Genomic DNA, 25,524 nt, shown 5'->3' on the forward strand with positions numbered 1-25,524 from the left:
AATTTTAATTGTCTATTTGCCTTTTCTTTCTAGGTACCAACTGCTTCTTTTGACAGAGACCATAGATGGATGTTTTCTAAATTTGTGTTGCCAAAATTGTTTTGCATGAAGCCCAACATGCTAATGCTAATTCGAGATTAGTTAAGGGGTTTAATAAACGGACGCAAATAGACAAATGACTGAATCTATGCTTTGTTGAATAATGCGCTAATGATACTCTGCTAAAGTTAATCCATGTTGACGTTGTGCTATGTTCTAATATTCATAATCTTTGCTTTGAGGAAATCTTATTCGAGTTGCCATATTATGACAATGTTGATGTGCTTCTTGGTTTTGAGACTAATAAAATTGCTAGTGGAGTGTAATCAATAGGGAATAAACATCATAAACTTGCTAAAATCTGGCGTGGTTATTCATGACTGAAAGGTCATGGTGGTGTTCAAGTCTTATTAATGTCATTGATTAATTTGATTGAATTGCTACAATGATTATTGATGAGGTTATTGATTATTAATTGACATGTTGACTAGTTATCTCGTCTTAAGGAGACTTCAATCAGGGTTAAAAGATTCATCGGCCTAAAACGAGTCCCAGAGTGAATTAATTATCTAGAGTGGGACGCGTTATCACGTGCAGTGTGTCAGCATGTAAACAATGATGCGTGATAAGATTGGGAATCTTACAGAAGCGCGGCGCGCCCTTTAAAAACAATGCCGCGCGACAAGACCAACCGCAGCAGACAAAATAAGGAGCAACAAAGGCAAAAGGAATGGGAAAGGAAAAAAAATGAAATCCCAACCTTCAATGCCGTGTCTCGACGTTCTCCAACACACCTTTCCTGTATTTTCTGCCTCAAAATCCTCTCAATCCACGTGTGAGCACATCTTCTATCAACAAACGACACCGCTCCTGTGCCGTCTACACAGTCCAGAAATGTGTCAGAATCTCGTCGACAATGTAAAAATCCGCACACTAGGAATAAAGTTCAAAGGTATTCATTTCCAATAACAATGTGCACATCTGTTCCTTATGATCTCCAATCCATGAATGCCTGTTCCCACCTCCAGAATCTCCCTGCCTTCTACACTCCACATTTTATTACCCTCAACCTTCCAATACAGTTTCATCATACAACAATATGCTTAATGACAAACAGTCACCAACATCTAGAAAAGAAAAAGGAGAAGACAAAGTCATAAGATGAGCAATACAACTTTAAAGGACCCTGAAGACTCCTCATCATCACCATGAAAGTCACCCTTTACAAATCAATGGTATGATCGAATTTCCTAGAGCAGATGTGCTGTGCCACCCTGTACCCGAATTCAACTTTTCTGCCAATCCAGGGTGTTTTCTGACTTAGAAAACGAGTGGCACAAATTCCATACTATGATGAGACCCTTTGTTCATTCTTTACACTGCTAGAGATTGAGGAGAAAGGGATACCAAAAAGTCAACCTCTTTCTAACATGGATAACTACTGTCTCCCAGTCTAGACTATGACATAACTAATGGTTAGTGGCAGCTTATTTTTAGCAATGGGGTACAGTCCGTTCTACCTACACAATGCTTTGAGGAGGATGCCGTGAATGGGAGATATAACTTCCTTATGAGTGCCAGAGACTCATGTACAGCTTGACAGTATTCCACTTAAGGAGCTCAGGAACCTCAATCAGAGGCCCCCCCGAGTCAGTGTTTTGCCATGAGATCTAAGCTGCCACACAGACCACTGTAAGCCTTGCAGTCTTTCCCTCATATGCTAATCCAGTTCCCTTCCTGCATAGATCAAAGCAGTCACGTTTTGGAATATCTGATTTAGACTAACAACCTCCTAAGTGAAGTAATGAGGAGATCTTTATGTTCACTCCAATGGTCTGAGTAGATTTGGGTAAGGCTGTCTGTGGCTGTCATGAGGGCAATAATATGTCCACTGCTCCCACCTATAACAAAATGATGTGCCATGTGCTCAGCCCTTACATTCTATCCAGCTCAAGAAGAAGAGCTCCAGCACGGTCAACAGTCCAAGCCTGCCTGAAATCAACATGCATTGTAACAAGTATAATTATATATTGGACATTGTACGGATTCTGTGGGACTGTGCATATTATGGGATAATTGGTTGTCATGTGACTGGAGCAAACTTAAAAGAATGTGGTTACTTGCCTTTACAGTTTCAAGTATTGCGCAAGACAGAGTACCTTTGAAACTGATAAGATCCTACCACTTCTGAAAAAGTCAAATGTAGAAACCTTAAACAACACTAAACAACCGCTCATTCCAATCAATCCATTTCTGGAAAAAGTAATTGAGAAGGTTTTCTCAATCCAGCTTGATGATCAAATCAACAAGAGTTGCTTCCTTCTCGACTGATACTCTTGCTTCAGATCATAATGCAACACCAAAGGCCAAGTGTCCATCACAGATATTGGCAATCCATGGCTATTGATCCTTTTAGCATCTCTCCAGCCTTAAACACAGCTGACGATCAAGCCCTGGTAAACATCTTGGCAGCATGGATGTGAACTTCGAACACTCTACATCATGTGAACTTAACTCTCAAACTGATTAACTCGTTAAGATGGGCACTTCCTCCTGCAGATGGAAGCAGTCCCCTGAGGATTGCCTCTGGGGTTAAATGTCCTCTGTTGTTTTCAAACTTCACATGAGCTGGATTCTTACTCGCAGAACCCATATCAAAATGTATCTGAAATTCTCATTTAGAATTGAATGATTGAATACTTACCTTGTGTTGATACAGAATTGGATGTCAAGTCTCTAGACAGAACCAAACCTACTCAGAACTGATTAATCCTCGTATCAAATAACAAGAGATACATTAATATCTGGCCACAGCTATCTGAAAGAATGTTTGTCAGACTAATACCTCTGCTTGCTGAAGACACAAACTCACTAGGATTCATAATAAATAAATATTGTGCCTTCAAGACCCATATTGTGATGAATACCTAGACAGCATGTACCAGCTTTCACTGAAGTGCAGAAAGTAAAGACTTAACGTCATGAAGAAGAATTCAGATTGACTGTTAAAGCAGTGGTTGTCGTCCTCCTGGACGACTGAACGCCATGCTAACCAGAATTCTCATCTCTACAATGGTCTTTCTGATGAGCGTTCTATGAGTCACAACCAGAGGGCAAGGACAAAGAAAACAAATAATTTACTGCATTCACAATGAAGGTCATTCAAAGGCTGCCTCTTAAAGTCCTTTATCCTCAATTTGACACGTTCCAGCTTGCTATTGCTAGCATGTCACCCCTCTATCTGGTGGAGCTAATGGTTGGTGCAGAATGTCCTGAGAGGAGATGCTGAAGCCTTGAAGAACTGAAGTCTGCCAGTTGCAAATCGAAACCTCTTCAGGTTGCTCCAGTGGGACCTCCCCCATTCTCTCCTTCCAAATGGCTAGAGGGAGCAACGGTCATTAGGGTAAATAAGCGGTCGTCTGCTATGGAGAATAGCATATTGCAAAGCTTGAACAGGACTCTTTTTGCAGACCTTGAAGTAGAAGTCCTCAAATGTCTCCTGAAAATGGAGACGGTAGCCCACGGCCTGAGGAATCAATACTGAACGCTTGAGAATTTTTTTTACTGTATTACTGCTACCACAACTTGTGGAAAAACGTTGGCTTTTGTGAAAACACCACCATGGGAAATACTTTGTCAATCTGAACTGCTTTCAAAGCATATACCAAAGCTATAGAAGTGAACACCAAATGTAATACTTTTTTATGGGGGGGGGGAGGGGAAGGGCACTTGTAGCTTTTGATCCCTTCATATGTTTTTTCTTTTTTTTTACATTTTTCTTTCAGTCTTACATAACTAACTTGGTTTGCACTTTTACGTTACTTATTTCTTATCTTTATTAACTGACTTAACTGAATTAACTTAATAGACTGAGGCAAATATAACCCATGCATTTTCTCTGAGGAACCACTTGATGTTAGGACAAAGCTATTAAATGACAGAATACAGCACTAAAAAAACACTACAAATCAATAACTTGCTGTGTCTGCCAAAAAACTGCAGAAAGGACACAGAACTTGAGTGATGTACTTAGCATTGAAACGAATGACGTAATAAATATACAATACGTTCTGTATTTATTAAAACAGAATATAGGCAACGATTGAGGCATTACACATACTTCACACAATGTGTAAAGGTTTTGAGAAAGTACCTCGTGTTTCAGTTTGGTAATTTCTTCCCGGCAAGAAGCAAGCTCACTAGCTGCAAGGGCCCTTAACTCTTCATTCGCATCTGCAGCAAATACAAAAACAAGGAAGGACAAACGTAAAGCGCTTACCAATGATGATAAAAGATTTTTGAAAGGCAAGCCCACGAACGAGCGGTTAGAAGCCCACAATAATTACAACAGGGCAAAGCGCTTGCCCACTCGTCCTAAAAATGAATCAGTTGTTAATGGGAAATCAGCAGTGAAGCAAAGTATAAAGACAAGACGTACTGTGTAAATAAGACATTTCAAATTAAATCTAAAGCGTTAGTTTTTTGTACACAGTGTGAGGCCATTTCTTGGAAGTGTAGATGTGAATTTACCATCAGGAGGACTGTCTCAACTTCAAACCCAAAAGACCAAAAACAGGAAGAGCAGAGACAGTGCAGTCCAACAAACATAAGTAGAAAAAACAAATGTTCGACAGTAGTTCAGGTAGCAACCTCGCGTGATGTGCAGTACCAGTCTAAAAATGTGTCTGCGAGCTATTAAGCCAAACCATATGCAAGCTCATAAAGAAAACAATGCAAGCCTGAAGGTTTGAATGCTTAAACCCTATTAATGACAAAGCAAGGACTAAACCGGAGAAGAACTAACTAGTACGTGTGTTTTCCCTGGCCACGTATAGTACCAGGTCATTCGTCCTAAAGCGGAGTTACATGAAGAAAATAATATTTCCTCGATATGTTTCACTTGAAAATATGTGATTCATTGTATGACGTGACCATTTATGAATGGCATATGAACGTCTGAAACATCTTCTAATAACAAAACGTGTTTTGTTCAGACAGCACAACATAAAGCACCTCTGCAGTTTGTAAGTTATGTAAACGAAAAATATGAGTTATTCTTATCCAATTTATTAGAACGCAATACACAAATCTGCGGAGGGATAGAAAGCTTGAGTGCCGCGATCAGATAGATATGAACCGGTGCCACTGCTTGTTTCGGTAAGCATTCAACTCATTGACCCATATGTATGATATCCTCAGCCACAGATCATATCTTGTGAAATTAAGTTTAATTTTAACAAGATTAAATAGCACTTCTCTTCGGCAGAAGTGCAACCTAATGAATTGCATATGGATTCAAGCAAAATATTTGTTTCTGAAAAGGCAGCCTATGCATATAAATACTTATATGGTCATCGTATATAAAGAAAAGATGCTTGCCATGCCCTTAAGATAGAGAAGCGTACCATGACATTTTAAGTTACATTTGTTTTATGTGGCCTTTGGTAACAGGCGTTCCAAACACGGGTGCATTGGGTGACTATATCGCACTAGGAACAACTACTGGCCCAACCACAACAGAGGTTATGTTGCCTGAGGTGTAGAAAATATCATGCATGTACCTCAGCCAGCAAACACCAGTGCAGTGATTACAGTACTTCCACTTTACTTTCCGAGCAAAAGCAACTTACCCACTAAATAACAAACTCATGTAGACATGAACAATACCGCTTCAAAAATCCAGATCTGTATGGAACAGATGAGCTAGCTCCACGTGTGCTCTTATGAAAAACCCATATAGTTCAACATTGGCAATTATACAGAGGAGGCTTTAAAACGATAAATAACTTCAGGGACTAGTGGCCTCTAGAAAAAGCCTTCACAATCAAATGCCCTAACTGGCATGCCACACCTACCTCAGGGGCACTGGAGCAGTGTGGCCGCCTCTAAGCAATTAATTGTGTAAATTCCATTTGTCAAAGGTGTGTTCTCCTAGCTCTCACAAACTCGGGAACACAAAGGGCCTGATCACAACTTTGGAGGACGGTGTTAATCCGTCCCAAATGTGACGGATATACCACCTACCTTATTACGAGTCCATTATATCCTATGGAACTAGTAATACGGTGGGCAGGATATCCTTCACATTTGGGATGGATTAACACCATCCTCCAAAATTGTAATCAGGCCCAAAGTGTTGTGAGCTTGAGGATGTTGGCATGTAGCTTTTCTAAGAGAACTACATCTGTCACCCCACTACGGATGCACTCTCTAAAAGGTTTTGCAATGGGGGCTGGTAAGGATCTCAGTCTGATAATCAGTCAGTTTCTGAGCCCACCAAAGACGCTAGGCTAAATAATAGCCCTGCACTAAACCCTATCTAAACCTGCTGGCTGACAGCCCAATGCAGTGGCTCAGCATGTAGTCCAACGAAGCATTCTTCATGGAACCCGATAAGAGTCCCACAGATCAAATACAACTTGTGAAAGATATAACCCCTAAAATACACAGACACATTTGTTTGTTTTTAGTTATGGTCACTTCCTTTTGTGATGGACTGGAATGCGACTTAAGCGATCGTCAGTGGCTGAGATTAATTCAAGTAGTCCATCCATCCGTCATCTTATTGTTTGTTGAAGTGAATGTCAGAAATGACCGGGCAACTGGTCCGGCAACGCTGCGGCAGAGACTGCAGACAGGCCAGGGCCACGGGAGCCAGGAGAGCCAGGTGAAGAGTGGATGGAGAAGTCGGAGCAGGGGTGACGATAAATACCCTTGATCACTGACTTGTGAGGCCTGACGAGTTCAGAGCAACCAGGAGAGGCCCAAACACCTAGGAGAGGTGCAGCATTACCTCAGTAGGGGGGTCGCAGCATTCCCCCCACCAACGGCGATTAGGTGGAAGAAGGCCAGGAGAAGGGGGAGGGGGGATGAAAAACTGCTGCTGGCTGCCTGAACCTCTCAAACCTGCCATTAACCGCATAATACTATTATTGACTCTGCGCACAACCAATCCTTTGTCCGCCTACTTTGCTAGCTGTTCCCCCCCGCCCCCGCATCCCTGCACCCTTGTGTTCTAACAAGGGGGCAATTAAAGGGGAACATAAGGATAGAAAGAAAAGGAACACAAGGGTATAAGGACAAACAAGGCTGTAAAAGGGCTAGTAAATCTCTGCATGATCCGCTAGACCACTCTTACTTTTTGACCACTTTGCCCCCAGCCCTTCTAGCAGCTAAAGAGTATCCAGCTAATTGGAGTAATTGCCTTATCAGGACTGTGCAGCAAGGATTTATAAGAGATACTACGATTTTGAGACTTTGAGACGCCAAGATGTTGAGATTTAAGACGGTCAGTGCAGCAGGCCAGGCCAGGCCTGGGCTGGTGTGGCGTGCGTGGCTAAGGCGTTAGAGCCAGGGCCCTAGGTTTGAGCCAGAGAGGCGCAGAAGTGGCTAGACTAGGCTCTGGTGTGGGTTGCTCCACACAACGTGTGCTCCTCTGCCACCTGGACCAAGTGGTTGGCACTGCTGGGCCACGCCACTAGAAGTAGACCATCACACACAGTGCTCGACTGTGCTTCACAACCCAATCGGCCATTGGTCACTGTTGGACATCGGTGGTGGATAGAAAGTAACAGGGAAATGACACTGAAAAATAGACAAACCACCAGTGCTAGGCAAACCGTATCGGGGCGCTCAATGAGAGTATATAGTAGACTAATCATGGCACAACCTAAAGCAAAAGGATCTGTCTAGAAGGAATATAAGACTACTGCTCTCCCTTACGGATTAATGCCTAAAGGACGGGATTCTGCCTCTGCCAAAAGCCTGCTAGCTGGCGACTCTAGAGAGGCTGATTCCAGTCTTCCCAATAGGCTGATAACTAGTTTCTACCATACGGTGGGTCAGAAAGTGGACAAGACAACTCCCCTACAGCAGATCACTGAGCAGATCAACAAGCAGATCAACGAGCAACAAGAATCAGAGTTGCAGCTAGAGAGGCAGGGTGCTGCTCTGGTTCAAGATCAGGAGCAGGAGCCAGTTCTGGAAGCCCTGGCGATGGAGGAATGTGGTGGATAATCTTACAGCAGACACTCAGAGAGGCAGCGAAATAAGAGCTGCTGAGAGAATGTTAAAATTGACTCAGCTGGGTCATCAACGACAGTGCTGGTGTACAAGCAATCCTTTAGGAAGTCTCGCCGTACATGGAAGGGACAACAAAGTGCACTGGACAGCCAGAGGATGGAGAGCGAACTTAGGGGCCTCAGAGAAGGAAGGGCCAAGAGCCTCTGCAGGAATCTTCACACCATAGGCAACCTAGTGGCGAACATCTGACAGCAAACAATGAACTGGGGGGACATAGGGGTCCCGGGCAATGGTACTCCAAAGGGGAAAAGTGACTATCGTAATGTTAGCTCCCTGATGTTTCTGGTTTATACGCTGCCAGATGTACCTTGCAGTCCAATAGCAAAAGCCAGACCTTACGGGCCATCTAAGGTTTTGCCGGTAGCTGAAGATAGTCCTGCGGCCTCGGTGGAGGATGCGCTCAGCTTCAAACCTGTAATCAACAGCTCCTCCCCTAGTGGGGGTTTTTGTTTGACTGATTATATATACCAGCACATTTCTGCCTGCCAGTCCTCAAGGCATAATCCTGTATCTACGGATACCCCACAAGTTTTGTTTAATCTACGAGGCTATAACTAAATTAAACAATGTTCTAAATGCGATAATTATGCCCGGACGTTGCTCACAGCACACGTGCTATACCTCTCTGGCCTAAGTAGGCTTAAACCAATCTGGGGTTGCTTGTGTTCCTTTAAAGATGGGTCTTGACCTAGCAGATCAGGCTGGACTATTCCTAGAAGATTAAGATTGATTTGCAATTGTCGAGTCTGTCTGAAGAGGTAGAGTGAGCGAAAAATGACAGAGTAGATGGATGTCATAGTGCTCACCAGTGCCCGAGATTAAGTGACATTACATTTATCACGTTGTTTGTTGCAGGCACTCTTAAGGGCACAGTTTCTATTCCGGTCAATAATGCAGACTTTTCAAAATACCTAGCAATTGTTTAAATAATAATGAAAAATACAGCATAATTCATGGAGGATTACATTGTCAATGTAAAATAAATTTCAATATCAATAAACACTGTTGGAATTGACGAAAAAGTGATTTTTATAGATACCATTAAGAAGGCAAGTGAGGACTTTTAAATGGTGAGCATAATGCAGTGGGTGGAAGGTTACTTAACGTGCCTTACTTGGCAAGATCTGTGCACACTAATAATACCCCGAGAGACCTCTATAATCTCATGTTTCTTCAGTTAATTCACATGTTTCTCATTCGAGTGTTCAATCTACCCACTGTTTATGTATGTCCTAAAGTTATCTGTTCCTATGCCTAGCGCACCTCCCTCTCCCTCTGGGTCGGGCTGGATCCAAAAAAAGGGCCCAGGCACCCTAAAAAATCTTTAAAAAAACACTGCTTGGTTAATGTGTATTAGAGAACTGTTTGTAAGTTTTAAAGTTCCTGGGGGGGCACTGACGTTGGTCACGACTGGAAACACTGCTGTACTAAAAACTGAATATAATTTGTAGTCTCAACGCTTGCCCGAGGTATCAAGATGCCCACTTCCAATTAAGTCGCTCATAGTCTTTGATCATCATAAAAATATATCTTGTGGGGTCTGGTGGCTCAGTGAAATAGTTCGTTCACTCCAAGGATCTGTGTTTGACCTAACAATCAGACTCCACCCACTGCATTATGCTTATCATTTAATAGTCCTCTTTAGCCTTCTTAATGGTATCTATTACAATCAGAAGTTCAAATACCAGTGAGTTCATTCAGCATTGCAACTTTGTGAGGTCTACAAATCGAGATGGGCACTAATAAACATTGGTTATTCTATTTCAAAGGGTGAACATGCACTTTGCAAATACTCATGTTCTGTTATAAATCAGAAGTCTAGTGCCAAGCCAAGGCGAAATGGGATTAGGTTGGGATCTTTGGGAAAAAAAGCTACAATGACAAAAAAAAAGCAGTTAGGAAAATGTTCCTTTTGATGATTCTTTTTTTTTTTTGTGTGTGTGGGCGGTGGGGGGGAAGAGGGTAGTCACAAGTACAGTACCAAAAGTAATGGTAACTGACATGCACCCCTGCCCTGAGTTCCCCAACTGTACTGTTATCTGGATAACAAGTGCTGATTTTTGTTATCATAGGCAAACACGGGTCAAGCATGCACGCCATGACATAGGCCTGTCTCAAGGATTACAGTTTTGGTGTACCAGGAGGGGCACCCAAAGTGCTACCCTCATAACGGTGGGCGGCTCATGCCTTTACCAGGATTTAAGTAGCATAAGCATGATGGCAGCAGCATATCGTGAACTGATCACGAAAAGTTAACAGGACCGTTTTAGGTCGCGCACGCAAGAGCTCTTACCTGTTGTAAATATTGTTAGCTTTTAACCACACCCATCTCATTCATTCCTGGGCTTGCCTTTCAAAAATCACTTGCTGTCATTGGTAAACGCTTTACGTTTGTCCCGCCTTGAGGCTGGTTGTGTCATGTCTTGCAGACTGCCCCATTACATGGATTATTGCACGATTGCTGATATACTTCAGTATCAGCAAACTATTTTTTTTCTTTTGTCTCTCCCCTTCGTGCTGCATGGCGGCTAAGGTGCTCACAGCAAGAACAGGCATAACATTGTGAACTCTATTGGCGGTATTGGTCACATTGTTCACAGCTAATCAGAGTAATTTCTTGTGGTTCTCCCCTTAAAACACTTGAGCTTGGTAAATACTTTAGTAAAACGGAAATCCTCAAAGCGAAAGCGGCTCTCCCAGCACAGCAAGAGAGCTGATACTACAATATTCACTGCACTCTGGAAACTTGCACCATAATGGTTTGCAGGGTATTGCTTTTACAAACAATTTTTGCACATAACTGAGCCTATGGTAGTCCTAGGACAATGGGAACAGCTACAAAACATTCAGCATAATGTGCTCTGTCTACATCATCTCTGGGTCCCAACACTAGGTTAGTGGGGACCCCAAAATAATAACCCCTCCCACCATTCAGTGTCTTTTTAAGCACGGACATGGCTGGAACGTTTGTTTTATAGCTGGGAATAGCTTGTGTTTTTAAGGGCCTTGTTTGTAATATCATTGCTGTAGGCCTGCTACCCCTGAAAATGTGTACTGCAGTATGCCCTCTAGGGGATAAATATATGGTTAGACTGCATAATATAATTACATTTTTTGTGTGGTTATGCCCTCTAGGGGCTAACTATAAAGTTACATGACCATGTTTCTTACAAATGCTATTTTTATTGTACTGTCCTCTAGGGGCTGTTCTAAGGATACAGTCATATCAACATACTATAATATTAGTGGCACGAAAACGTGACTCATAATGCTTTGCAGGGCATTACATTTAAAAAACATTGTTGCTCACAATTCAGCCTGTTGTAATCCTAGGACAATGGGACCACCTTTGAAATATTGACCACAATGTGCTCGTTTGGTCTACATCATCTCTGGGTCCCCAGACTATGTTAGTGGGGTCTCCAAAATAATAACCCCTACCAACATTCATTATTTTTTAAGCTCTCTCATGGTTGGAACTTTTGTTTTACAGCTTGGAGAAGTTATGTTTAATGGGCTTTGTTTGCAATATCATTGCAATTGGCCTGTTAGCCTTAAAAATGCTCTACCTCAAGCAAATGAGTCCTATTGCATTGCAAGTGCTTGTTATGTATTGTCTGCACAGAACTTTAAAAAAAAAAGAAAAATATCTTAAAATGGGCTTACAACTCACCCGCTACCATTCGTAGACTTTGTGGTCACTCATTTTCTTGCTTATCACTGGTCAGCAGCATCACTCATTTAAAGTTCTGGTGCTGTGTGCTTAACTCACTGAGGAGGAGAAGCTCCACAAGACTTCTGCCAGTGACCAGGACCGGGGTCCAATGTCTGCTGGTCTCCCGGCTGGTTGAGGGCACCTCACTCAGGGAATTCGAAATCATTTACCCTGGAGCACCAGGGCCTGCCTACTTGCTAAAACTAGTATGCACTCTGAGAAAGTGGAGAGAGCAAGGGCCCTGCCAAGTGAACTCCCTTTGTGAGCGTTGAGGAGACAGCTGTAGCAACAATCGTTGGTCACTGCTCGTGTGTAGGAAAAAATCTGTGGCCCTCGAATGCCATAGAAGGGCCGGCATGAAGTGAGCTGTGGACATCACTGTGCTGAATGGGTCATCTCCCTTGTGCGGTGAGGAGCTGGCGACCCCATATATGCCAAGAGGGGCTGAAGGTGAAGTAAACTGTGTTCATCAATGTACTGACTGTGTGCAGTGAGAGATCGGCGACCCCGTATGCCAACACCATATGCCAGAAGGGGCCACACTCAAGGAATCTGCAGTGCCGGTTGGGTCGAAGCCCATGTGCAGTAGAGATATGTTGACCCCGTATGCCAGAGGATTTCACCGGGACCACCAAGAAGTGTGGCCTGATTGGAATGATCACCACAGGAGTGAGGCCTCCAGAGTGACCTCTACGCACTTACATTGGCACAAAGGATCAGGATCTTTTACCTACTTCCCTCCTTCATGGGACAGACAAATTCTTTATTCAGTTCATTTGTTTGATGAAACATAAAAGCACAAAATCTTTAAAATATTCCATCAATAAACAATTAATACCCTACAGTAAATCAACCTAGTTCTCATTTGGTAATTAATCCTCATGCATATTCAAGACTAAAAAAAATCGATCTCATTCTTAATAAAAAGTACTCCCCCTTTAAAACAAAATTAATTTGCAGTAAGTAGAAACAATAAGTAGACATTAGTCACAATCTAAGTAATTAATATAATCTTAAAAGCCTTAAAGTGTACAGTACAATTTCCCATTCTCAAATCAAGTTTCCAACCAATCTACAGACAAGTATAAATACAGCAGCCATTTTTCTTAGCATTAAACCTTATCGGCAGAAATATAAAATGCAGAGTGCTAAAGAGATAAGCTGAATCTGTCAGTTAGTTAGTAGGGCAGTTTCCATTTCCTACAGGGCATTCCTAATTCTTAACACGTTTGGAAAGTAATTTGCTAAAACATTACTGACCCTATTATCATTCATTAAAATTTGGTAGGCTATTTTATAGTTGTACAAACCTTCAAATAAAAACTGAAGCTTTATATACTTTTACCTACACTTGAGGTAAAACGTACAAAAGAGGGTTATATGCATTGTTGATTATGTTGAGAAATTGTCACAGGGACAATTCACTGCATTAAAAGTCCACTTTGTTCCTGTCGGGAGAGCCACCAAATGGTGTATTACAAAAAAACGAAATTCTTGTCAGGAGAAATCTGTATTGGTTGTTTTGTATCCTCAAAAGACCTACCCTGCCAGGAGGACCCACAATGAACCTCAAGTTGCTGCAGTTGAGTCACTGCATGCTAGGAAACTCAAAGACCGTCAAGTGTAGCCCACCTGGGCTGCATGCAGAGTTCATCTGAATTGTCTATATTGAGTGGGGAATAACCACTATTGCTAGAGTGAGGAGAGTGTGTGACACAGGGAATGACCTACAAAATATTACAGCCTCGACCTCAGGGGGACCGAGTAGTTGTTTGTGAATGTCATACAAAAAAAAGTAATTCTGTTTTTTCATAAAGGGGAGACTTGGACTGCTCAGACCACGATAACCCTGAGAATCAAGTGCTAAAGGGGTACTTGGGCTCAGTTGCTCAGAATCCATAATGGGGCCGGGCCCCGGACATCAGGACAAAAGTCCTCAGTCTCCACTGCTGGGCCCAGTAAGTCCAGCTTGCCCCGTGGCTTACTGAAAGGGGTTCTGACAAGTACATTATTGTGTACATATGAGTCTTAGTTATTTTTTCTTTCATTTGCTAAGACCAGTTAGACCCGACAGCCTTAGGGAGGACAACCCCCATTTTTTGCCTGCCTCCCTCCATTTTTCTTACCCCATTTTTGCTGGTTTAAGGACTCTGCACACTTTACCACTGCTGACCAATGCTAAAGTGCATGTGCTCTCTCCCATAACATGATACCATTAGCTTCTACTCAAATGACCTATTTTATTTACCTGTAAGTCCGTAGTAAAGTGCACTAGAGTTGCCCAGGGCATGTAAATTAAATGCTACTAGTGGGCCTGCAGCACTGATTGTGCCATCCACATAAGTAGCCTGTAGGAAGTTGGCTCTGTATGTGCTATTTCAAAGTAAGGAATAGCATGCACAGAGTCCAAGGGTTCCCCTTAGAGGTAAAATAGTGGTAAAAATAGATAATACTAATGCTCTATTTTGTGGTAGTGTGGTCGAGCAGTAGGCTTATCCAAGGAGTAGTGTTAAGCATTTGTTGTACATACACATAGACAATAAATGAGGTACACACACTCAGAGACAAATCCAGCCAATAGGTTTTTATATAGAAAAATATCTTTTCTTAGTTTATTTTAGGAACCACAGGTTCAAATTCTACATGTAATATCTCATTCGAAAGGTATTGCAGGTAAGTACTTTAGGAACTTCAAATCATCAAAATTGCATGTATACTTTTCAAGTTATTCGCAAATAGCTGTTTTAAAAGTGGATACTTAGTGCAATTTTCACAGTTCCTAGGGGAGGTAAGTATTTGTTAGGTTAACCAGGTAAGTAAGACACTTACAGGGCTTAGTTCTTGGTCCAAGGTAGCCCACCGTTGGGGGTTCAGAGCAACCCCAAAGTCACCACACCAGCAGCTCAGGGCCGGTCAGGTGCAGAGTTCAAAGTGGTGCCCAAAACACATAGGCTAGAATGGAGAGAAGGGGGTGCCCCGGTTCCGGTCTGCTTGCAGGTAAGTACCCGCGTCTTCGGAGGGCAGACCAGGGGGGTTTTGTAGGGCACCGGGGGGGACACAAGTCCACACAGAAATTTCACCCTCAGCAGCGCGGGGGCGGCCGGGTGCAGTGTAGGAACAGGCGTCAGGTTTGCAATGTTAGTCTATGAGAGATCTCGGGATCTCTTCAGCGCTGCAGGCAGGCAAGGGGGGGATTCCTCGGGGAAACCTCCACTTGGGTAAGGGAGAGGGACTCCTGGGGGTCACTTCTCCAGTGAAAGTCCGGTCCTTCGGGTCCTGGGGGCTGCGGGTGCAGGGTCTCTCCCAGGCGTCGGGACTTTAGGTTCAAGGAGTCGCGGTCAGGGGAAGCCTCGGGATTCCCTCTGCAGGCGGCGCTGTGGGGGCTCAGGGGGGACAGGTTTTGGTACTCACAGTATCAGAGTAGTCCTGGGGTCCCTCCTGAGGCGTCGGATCTCCACCAGCCGAGTCGGGGTCGCCGGGTGCAGTGTTGCAAGTCTCACGCTTCTTGCGGGGAGCTTGCAGGGTTCTTTAAAGCTGCTGGAAACAAAGTTGCAGCTTTTCTTGGAGCAGGTCCGCTGTCCTCGGGAGTTTCTTGTCTTTTCGAAGCAGGGGCAGTCCTCAGAGGATGTCGAGGTCGCTGGTCCCTTTGGAAGGCGTCGCTGGAGCAGGATCTTTGGAAGGCAGGAGACAGGCCGGTGAGTTTCTGGAGCCAAGGCAGTTGTCGTCTTCTGGTCTTCCGCTGCAGGGATTTTCAGCTAGGCAGTCCTTCTTCTTATAGTTGCAGGAATCTAATTTTCTAGGGTTCAGGGTAGCCCTTAAATACTAAATTTAAGGGCGTGTTTAGGTCTGGGGGGTTAGTAGCCAATGGCTACTAGCCCTGAGGGTGGGTACACCCTCTTTGTGCCTCCTCCCAAGGGGAGGGGGTCACAATCCTAACCCTATTGGGGGAATCCTCCATCTGCAAGATGGAGGATTTCTAAAAGTCAGAGTCACCTCAGCTCAGGACACCTTAGGCGCTGTCCTGACTGGCCAGTGACTCCTCCTTGTTTTTCTCATTATTTTCTCCGGCCTTGCCGCCAAAAGTGGGGCCTGGCCGGAGGGGGCGGGCAACTCCACTAGCTGGAGTGTCCTGCTGGGTTGGCACAAAGGAGGTGAGCCTTTGAGGCTCACCGCCAGGTGTGACAATTCCTGCCTGGGAGAGGTGTTAGCATCTCCACCCAGTGCAGGCTTTGTTACTGGCCTCAGAGTGACAAAGGCACTCTCCCCATGGGGCCAGCAACATGTCTCGGTTTGTGGCAGGCTGCTAAAACTAGTCAGCCTACACAGATAGTCGGTTAAGTTTCAGGGGGCACCTCTAAGGTGCCCTCTGTGGTGTATTTTACAATAAAATGTACACTGGCATCAGTGTGCATTTATTGTGCTGAGAAGTTTGATACCAAACTTCCCAGTTTTCAGTGTAGCCATTATGGTGCTGTGGAGTTCGTGTTTGACAAACTCCCAGACCATATACTCTTATGGCTACCCTGCACTTACAATGTCTAAGGTTTTGTTTAGACACTGTAGGGGTACCATGCTCATGCACTGGTACCCTCACCTATGGTATAGTGCACCCTGCCTTAGGGCTGTAAGGCCTGCTAGAGGGGTGTCTTACCTATACTGCATAGGCAGTGAGAGGCTGGCATGGCACCCTGAGGGGAGTGCCATGTCGACTTACTCGGTTTGTCCTCACTAGCACACACAAGCTGGCAAGCAGTGTGTCTGTGCTGAGTGAGAGGTCTCCAGGGTGGCATAAGACATGCTGCAGCCCTTAGAGACCTTCCTTGGCATCAGGGCCCTTGGTACTAGAAGTACCAGTTACAAGGGACTTATCTGGATGCCAGGGTCTGCCAATTGTGGATACAAAAGTACAGGTTAGGGAAAGAACACTGGTGCTGGGGCCTGGTTAGCAGGCCTCAGCACACGTTCAATTGTAAACATAGCATCAGCAAAGGCAAAAAGTCAGGGGGCAACCATGCCAAGGAGGCATTTCCTTACATAGCCCCTTAACCATGTCTCAGGCCTGCCTTTTTAAGGCCTGTGTGTGCAGTTTCACTGCCACTTCGACTGCCACTTGCCAGGCTTTAAACTCCCCCTTTTCAACATATACATCACCCCTAAGGTAGGCCTTAGGGAACCCATAGGGCAGGGTTCTATGTAAGTAAAAGGCAGGACATGTACTTACGTGTTTTAGATTTTACATTAAAATTTCAGAAATGCCACTTTTAGAAAGTGGGCATTTCTCTGCACTTACTGCCATCTGTGCCTTATAGCCTGTCTCCAATTCAAGTCTGGTCTGTGCTGGTTGACAGCTCTCATTGTGCACTCCACCCAGACAGCCACAAACACAGGAAACTCAGCTGCATTCATTGGCATACAGATGGATAGAGGGCCTCTCTCTTACACTTCAAAGGCCAGTGGACTGCTCTCACACAAAGGACTAGTAACGCACCACAGGGCTCCTGGCAGGCAGGCTGGGTTGAAAAGGAAACTTGTGCACTTCAAAACCACTTGTTGAAGTCTCCCCCTCTTCAAAGGCACTTTTAGGTATATATACTGGGTCTCTAACCCCACCAAATTAGACACTTCTGGATCTACCACAATGGACTCTGTTAGAGGGAGTACCTAGCTGCCCATAGGACTCAACTTGACTACTTTCCTGGAAGGACTGCCGCCCTGCTTGTTCCCCCCTTCCCCCCTGGCTCTGCAGGAAGGACCCTGCCTTCCCCACAAGTGCTCTCCAAGGGTTTGGATTGAGCTTGCATCCTGTTCTGAAATCTCAGGGCAACAAAGACTTCACCAAAGAAAAGAAAATACCCATGCGTCGGAAAATCAATGCAATGCCTGCAAAAATTGAGCGCCTGCCTTGCGGCTGAAAAATTGACGTATCGCCTACCAGATCAACGCAGCTCCTGCTCCTTATTACCAGCGCATCAAGGATTTTCAACACATCATCCCTAGGCATCAAAAAATCCCCACATTGCAATGAGGAACCAGGGCTGCGCTCCTGGAAATCGACACATCACTTTGCAGCATGGAAAGAAATGGTGCATCATCTGTGATGTGCTGGAAAATCCAACGCAGCGCCTTATTTTTCAACGCATCTCCTCCTCTGCGGCTCCCGTGTGTCGTTAGTTTTGACATATCCCTGGTACTGTGTGTTACAAGGATACAACTACTGATTCTTAAGGGTTAAGACTCATTTAAACCTTTAAAAAGTTATATCTTCACTTGTTCATATTAGATTTTTGTTGTTTTGGGCTTATTTTACTCAGATAAATAATATCTATTTTCCTAAACTGGTGTGGAGTACTTTTTGTGGCGTTTTCACTGTGTTACTGTATGAGTTATTGCACACATTCTTTTCACATTGCCTTCTAAGTTAAGCCAGCCTGCTTTGTGCCAAGCAACCAGAGGGTGAGCATAGGATAATTTGGATTGTACTGTGACTTAACCTGACTAGGGTTGTGGTCCCTGCTTGGACAAGGGTGTATACCTCTGCCAACTAGAGACCCAATTTCTAACAAAATCTATATTTTATGTCTATATAATAAGCTACACAACAAAATACATTTTTTTTCTTTTCTGGCTGTTCATTCTTGGTACAGGAATTCTTCCCCAATCAATTACCAACTCTGGGTTGTTCATTTATTTACTTATTTAAATGTTCATCATGCATACACCATTGTGCTTATGATTTCCGTATCAAGATGAAAAAAGGGTCAATTGCAACGAAAACAAAATTTATCTTCAGAGACAGGAGCAGAGATGGGTTGAAGCAGAAGTGGAGAGTAAACAAAAGTGGAGTGAAATGGTGGTAACACTCATATGAATTTATAAAAATGGTTAGAAATTTAGTTCAGACTTCTTGAAGAGATGGTGCTGAGTTTTGGTATGTGCTAGGAGTCAGCTGTGGCATTACAGTGAGTACACCCCCTATTGAATCATTGTCCCTTTTGTCATTCTTGCTCCCTGCAAAGCTTGCATCATGCACCTTCTTCTCACACCTTTACTCTGTATCTACTTCCCATACCTCCTCCTCTCTTGTGCCATTAAGCTTTCGTGTTCCTTATCTTCCTCACATGAATACCCTAACCAGCCATGCCACTTACATCCTCATCTCCAGTGCCTCTCTCCCCGTTTCCTTTATCGGCGAACACAAATATGAGCTCCATGCTTCTTTGCCTCACTGACCCTTAGGCCACCTTGCCTGTATGGTTTCTTTTTCCACATGCATTTCCAACTCACAGGCACTATGCACCTGCTAACCTTTTTGTGTCCCCTCTCTCCTTGCTCCACCTATGTCTTTTGTGCCATCCTCGTCTCCTACTCCTCTCTGCAACATTCACACGTGACAATACTTCCATCACTAATCCAATGTAGCTCCCTCTCCTGCATGCAGCATCAAATTCTTCATTGTCCATCTTTCCACACAAATTGCAAGCACAATAAAAGGAGACAATATTACATCAGAAAGGCTGCACAGGCCAGTATGAGCTCACACTATATTATCAGACAGAAATCACCATAGGAGATGTCCATGAAAATGATGATCTTTCGATGGATTTAATAATCTTATGTGTGCAACCCATTAAGGTTATCTTCAGGAGTGAAAGGTAGATTTCTGACTTTGCACCTGAATGAGACAATATTGTTTTGGGGTATTATTTTATGTTCACAATCTTTTGATTTTCCTATATTTTCTGTGAAAACTTTTGAAAACGTTTCTTTTAATTGATGAATAAATCCCTCAGACTCAGAACTGATGCAAACGAGCACATAAACGAATGATCCAGGCTGCACTAAAAGTAACTCCTCTTTTTCCTGCCTTTGAATTTCAGATCACCCCGACAGCATCTCCACACATCAGTCTTCTGACGAGTAAAAACCTCCCGGGGATACATCTGACTTAAGTAAATACTTCTAAGGTCAAAGAGTTGACACCACTGTTTTGCTGAGAACAATGTACAAGAGTCCACAAGCACACTCCACTGTTTGCCATCAATCAGCGCTCACAAGATGGTAGGATTGCTGTTTTTCTTTTTCTCACCATATTCCATAAGTACCATTTTGAGATTCAGAACATCTCTGCCGGATTACCTGTTTTCAGAATCTACATCTTTTTTATCCTTGACAACGGCTCTGTAAACTCAACCAAAATTACACTTTTCCTGAATTTCTTGCAGCTCGTTAGTAGGTGAGCAACTTTTACGTTTCCTAAGTGACATAACTTGCCACATCTGTAACACACAATTCTTCTATCATGTTATTTTTTCTTAATCCTTTTTTCTTGGTGGAGAGGTGGGTTAGCAGAACTGCCTCAGCCCTGCACCCTCCTTTCACATGTTGGAAAGTGTTTGGAGATATGAATATATGGACTGCAGATCTTGCAATCAGTTTTTCCCACATCCGAAGGGAGGACAAGGATGCCATTGGCTATCATCAGCTGGGTGGTCATTGTCTTGACTTTTTGTTCTACTCTACCCCTAAAATCAGCCTCCAACGAATTTATCACCAGTTGTGGTAAGATCACTCTGTAGTCAATTTCACCATAGATATCATTCCGGCCAAAGTCTACAAGGCCAGCCATAACAATGGCTTGGCATCCTCGTCGCACAGCCTTAGAAACATACAACCCGAAACATTAAATCAGATGCTTGACAAAATCCCAGAACCCTTGCTCGTTGACCCAAATGACATTTTGAACCGTCCAAAAGCCAGGGTCACCACAACTCTTGAATCCTTACCCCTATTCATGATTAGGAAACACGGTCCCACAAAACAAATCAATTGGTAGACAGACATCCTTAGACAGGCAGAGCCCCGGAAAAATGCTTGTCAGACCTGACAACCTTAGGGTGGTCATCCCCCAACTTTCTGCCTGCCTCCCTCCATTTTTCTGACCCTGTTTTTGCTGGTTTTAGGACTCTGAACACTTTACTACGACTGTACAGTGCAAAAGTGCATCTGCTCTTGTCCCTAAACATGGTAACAGTGGTTCCTACCGAATTGGCATATTTAATTTACCTGTAAGCCCCTAGCAAAGTGCACTACGTGTGCCCAGGGCCTGTAAATTAAATGCTACTACTGGGCCTGCAGCACTGATTGTGCCCCTCACATAAGTAGTCCTTTAACCACGTCTCAGAGTAGCCCTGTCATGTTTGGTATTGCCAGAATGGAAATAGAAAATCCTACTTACTGGTGAAGGTGGATTTAACATTACTATTTAAGAAATGTGACTTTCAGAAAGTGGGCATTTCTATGCACTTACTGCCATCTGTGCCTTACAGCCCTGTCTCCAATCCACATCTGGTATTGTGCTGGTTCACAGCTCCCCTTGTGCATTCCACCCAGGACACTCATTCACATCTGCATTAATCAGCATACTGAATGGGTCTCCCTGGGCAGGAAGGGTGGAGGGGCTCTCTCACACACTTCAAAGGCCAGTGCCTGCCCTCACATAAAAAAGGACTGATAACCCCCCACAGGGATCTTAGCAGACAGGACTGAGCTGAAAGGGGAACTTGTGCACTTCAAAAACACTCTTTGAAGTTTCCCCCACTTCAAAGGCATTGTTGGGTATATAAATTGGGTCTCTGACCCCACCAAATCAAAGACTTCTGGATCTACACATGCACTCTGTCAGAAGAACTGCCTGGCTGTCCAAATGACTCATCTGAACTTCTTGGCTGAGAAGGAATGCTGCCCTGCTTGTTCCCTGCGGCCTGTTGGTCTCCGACTGTGTTGGAAGGACCCAAAAGTACTCTCCAAGGGTTTGGACTGAGCTTACCTCCTGTTCTTAAGTCTCAGGGACAGCAAAGATTTCACCAACTAGCTCCTAGCTAGTTTTCCAACTTCAGCAGCGCCAGGAACGACTTCAGTGACACCAGCACCGACGCTGCAGAGTGCTCCCGCTCTGTGGACATCGCTGCACGCAAAGACTGCGGCCTGCAACACAAGTCTGACATTGCCCCAACACCGCTGACGTCATGCAGGGTCATCGCAACACTGTGAAGTCAACACATCACATCTTGACCGACTAGATCCATCAACCTCGCCGGGTCACAAGAAACCAACGCCTCATCTCCTCTTTTCTCGCAGTGTAGAACTGACGCCTTACCTTTCCGGACGTCTTAAGGGACTGACATTGCACCGGCCTCAGTGATGCTTCATCTCCCCGACTCCGTGTGACGTCTTTGCTTCTTTGTTTTCAAAAGGTACTGTACCTGAGGGTTCGGTCGACTCGCTGACCAGCGCCTGTGGTGTCAGATTACTGAGAATGACTCCGTCAAAGATACTGTGATAGTCCCAGTTGGATCTATTGTGTTGCTAAGCGCTTTGTGGGATTTAATATTTAAAAACATTATTTTATTCACAGAAATATTATCTATTTTTCTAAACCTGTGTGGTGTATTTTTGTGGTGTCTTCACTGTGTTACTATATGAGTTATTGCACAAATACTTTACACATTTCCTTCTAAGTTAAGCCAGTCTGCTCTGTGCCAAGCTACCAGAGGGTGAGCACAGGATAATTTCGGTTGTGTTGTGGCTTACCCTGTCTAGGGTGGTGGTCCCTAGTTGGACAAGGGTGTATATCACAGTCAACTAGAGACCTAATTTCAAAGAATGCTGATATGAATCTAAACTTCCATCGGACCAATTAGCCTGCAGAGGGTTTGTCAAAAGGTAAGCAGCCAGCAAAAGGGGCAAAAAAAGAAAGGTAATCTCCAGTCCTGAATCACACAAATTCCACCAAGGAGACTTTTCAAATCTTCAAGGAGATTATTTCAGTTAACATCTCCAAACAACTCCGTTCCTCCATCTCTAAAACTCTGTGTTAGCCCCCGTTATTCTTCTCAAACAAGTGCTGTCTCCACCCACACAATTCTCTCTGATTGTGAGAACTTCAATATGATTCTCAATTCTCCACTGTTACATTTAATGTACATAAATCCACACTATTCCTTTCACCTATTGATATCACCAATTTAATTCGTATCAGTGACTGAGCTGGAAGTCAGCATAATTCAGTCTTCCTTTGAGAAGTCATCCCAAGGAGGACCTCGGCCCTCCCCCAACTCCTTAGCAACCTAGATTCAATCAAAGTGTGATATTTGACAGCGATCTTGCATTCCATCACAGATAAATTTCGAATACAAAACAGCTTTCTTCCATCTTCGACAATCAAAAGGGATCTTGCCATTCCTTCATTTTTGCCATAATATTGCTCTGAAACCGACAGTTGATTAGTTCTGCCTTAATTGCTGTAACAGCCTTTACATCAGCCTCTCCAAAATAGCTCTTGCCAAGCTACAAGTACAGAAGCTAGCCACTTGCATGATTCTGGGCCATGTTTACATTACTCATCCCCTTAAATGACTCAACTTGCTCCCTCTGAAATAAAGGATTTTCTTTAAAACCCTCTACTTAGTCCTCAAAGCTCTACATGACTAAACTCTAATGCATATCTAATTTACGTGTTCTATACCAACCGTCCAGTAACCTTAGAAGGTCTTCCAGCTGTGGGCTGCTGATTTCCCTGTGCAACAGATTCAAAAGCCTTGAAGACTGCTCACTCTCTTATCAGGGCCCCTCCCTACAGAACCTTCTAATCACTCATCCAGAACATGAAAGTGACCACATCAAACTCAGGAAATCACTGAAGACACATCTGTTCAGTATAACATTTGGATAGTCCAGTTTTCTGAGTAGTAGTGTTGACACTAATTAATAAATCAAAAGGGTAGTTAGGCAGGAACCAGATGAAGTTTCTCCTAGTCATAGTCCAACACTCTAAATAAAACTGCACACAACAAAATTCTAAAGTTATCAGCCTTGTGAGTTTATTCCAATATAGTTTAAATTACAGAAAGTAAAAGTAGTTAGTAAATCAAGCAAATTAACAGCAAACAGACAAAAAGACTATTCCCAAGAAAAGCTCTAAGAGCTCTAAAGGCAAAACAATAAATCTCAAAACAAAGGTCTTGAAGCAAAAGTGTGATAGCAAAAGGTCTGGGACATTATTTTATGATGTGACAGGAACAGGCGTTGCACAGATTTCATGGCATGATAGTAGAGATGGAAGGGTTCGAATAGAAACATTCCCATTATTACAGTCTATCTGTTAGCTCACAATTCACTGGCAGAAAATCCTACTTCCTAATGCACCTTATTGGTTAAAGCTGTACATATTTAATTAAGGATTTAACTTATTTTTTATAAAACATAGGAATACAATGGTTTGTTCAACTACCAGCATAGCTCAGCTAAGCGTCCTTCACATTGTTACAGTAAGGCACCCTTCCCCATAGAGAACAAAAGATTAGTCATTTATACAGAGAGACCATGGCTGATGCTGTAGGTTTGTTAAATTTCCTAAAAAGAGAAAGATGCATACATGGGGAAAGCTCGTACACCTACGACTTACATGCAGTTTATTGATGCAGTTCCGGAATGATTGTCAATGAAGGCTGGTGCAGCCTAGTTAAACTAACTGAAGAATGCCGAATGTAATCATGAATTTCAAACAAATCATAACTCTCCGAGAGTAGGGACTGGCTGACTCTAGTTCAACTGGTTGGAAGCTTAAGGCCAGTGTGCTCCCTACCACTAGGCCTAAGGATTTCTCTTTATTAAAAGCAGTGTATAGTGAACACTCTCACTTGTAAACCTGCTAGTTTCATGTAACCCACTCCGCCCAGGTCAACGCTCTCTCTCCACGAATCCGGGTGGATTGTAGAACTTCCCAAAAACCCTCAATAAAGTAGGTGAAAACGTTGCAAGGTCTGTGTACTACTATTACGATGCAGTGTATGAGCTTACGTGTCGTGTATATTCTATAGTTAACGCATTTAATGTTTGCAAAACCTGAATGTCTGTATCAGCGTGACAACTTTTCGTAGGCTTCACCATTAAAAGTGAAACTATAATCCCCAGAATGCACTGTGATGCGGATTAAGATGTCAAAAAGGACTGAAAGCAGAACAAGTGACATGCGAAAAGCTAAATGGTCTTCTGACTTCTGCGTGGGGGTACCCACTCACCTTGAGTTAAAGATTGCGTCTCCTGCACTTCTGCTTCCTTTTGTCGAAGCCTCTGGAACAAGGACATCAGCAGAGGTCTCTGGGGATGAGAGCCTCTGCCTCCATCCATCTCTATTTCTTCAAGGTGTCTCCGCAGCGCTCCTTGCGCGAACAGTTGTTCTGGACTTAGGGTTCGTGAGCTGCAAGTACGCTGGGTCTGGGGCTGCAGCAATAATGACGCGTGGACCGGCATTTGAGACAGAACTCTACCAGCAGCTAGGAGCACACAGGCTCGCCGCAGCAGCATGGTAGCAAGCGAGCACCGTAACTATCTCAACCACTAGACAGCGTACTGGACATGGGTTCTCGTGTGCGGCCACGTTGGATGTAGTTAAACCAACTTTGGCGTAGAGAAAAAGCAGGAAATGCTCCCTTACTCCTCCTGTGTTAAATTTCACGGACTTCCGTAGGCAACGTTGCACATTTATCGAGAAGCCAGCAAAGCCAATTTTACATTTTTTCTGTAACTTAAATCATTTATAAACATAAATGGTCGAGACTTTTATTGTGGTTGTGTCGTACTCGTGTGACCTAATAAGCGTAAGGAGCAACTCAAGTTTAGAAATGCGC

The 25,524-nt window shown here is 43.7% G+C and overlaps 1 protein-coding gene across 1 annotated transcript in view; it reads right to left on the reverse strand.

Annotated features, from left to right (window-relative positions):
* Nucleotides 1–25,321, reverse strand: part of MTRF1L (mitochondrial translation release factor 1 like) — a 281,806-nt gene extending 256,485 nt beyond the window's left edge. Inside the window, exons 1-2 of the mRNA XM_069235059.1 lie at nucleotides 24,916–25,321; nucleotides 4,193–4,272 (exon numbers count right to left, since the gene is read on the reverse strand). Of these exons, the coding sequence (XP_069091160.1) occupies nucleotides 4,193–4,272; nucleotides 24,916–25,201 (366 nt within the window). The 5' untranslated portion in view covers nucleotides 25,202–25,321. The remainder of the gene's footprint in view (nucleotides 1–4,192; nucleotides 4,273–24,915) is intronic.
* Nucleotides 25,322–25,524: the final 203 nt, after the last annotated feature.

This window comes from Pleurodeles waltl, chromosome 5, assembly GCF_031143425.1.
Source record: "Pleurodeles waltl isolate 20211129_DDA chromosome 5, aPleWal1.hap1.20221129, whole genome shotgun sequence".
Classification (NCBI taxonomy): domain Eukaryota; kingdom Metazoa; phylum Chordata; class Amphibia; order Caudata; family Salamandridae; genus Pleurodeles; species Pleurodeles waltl.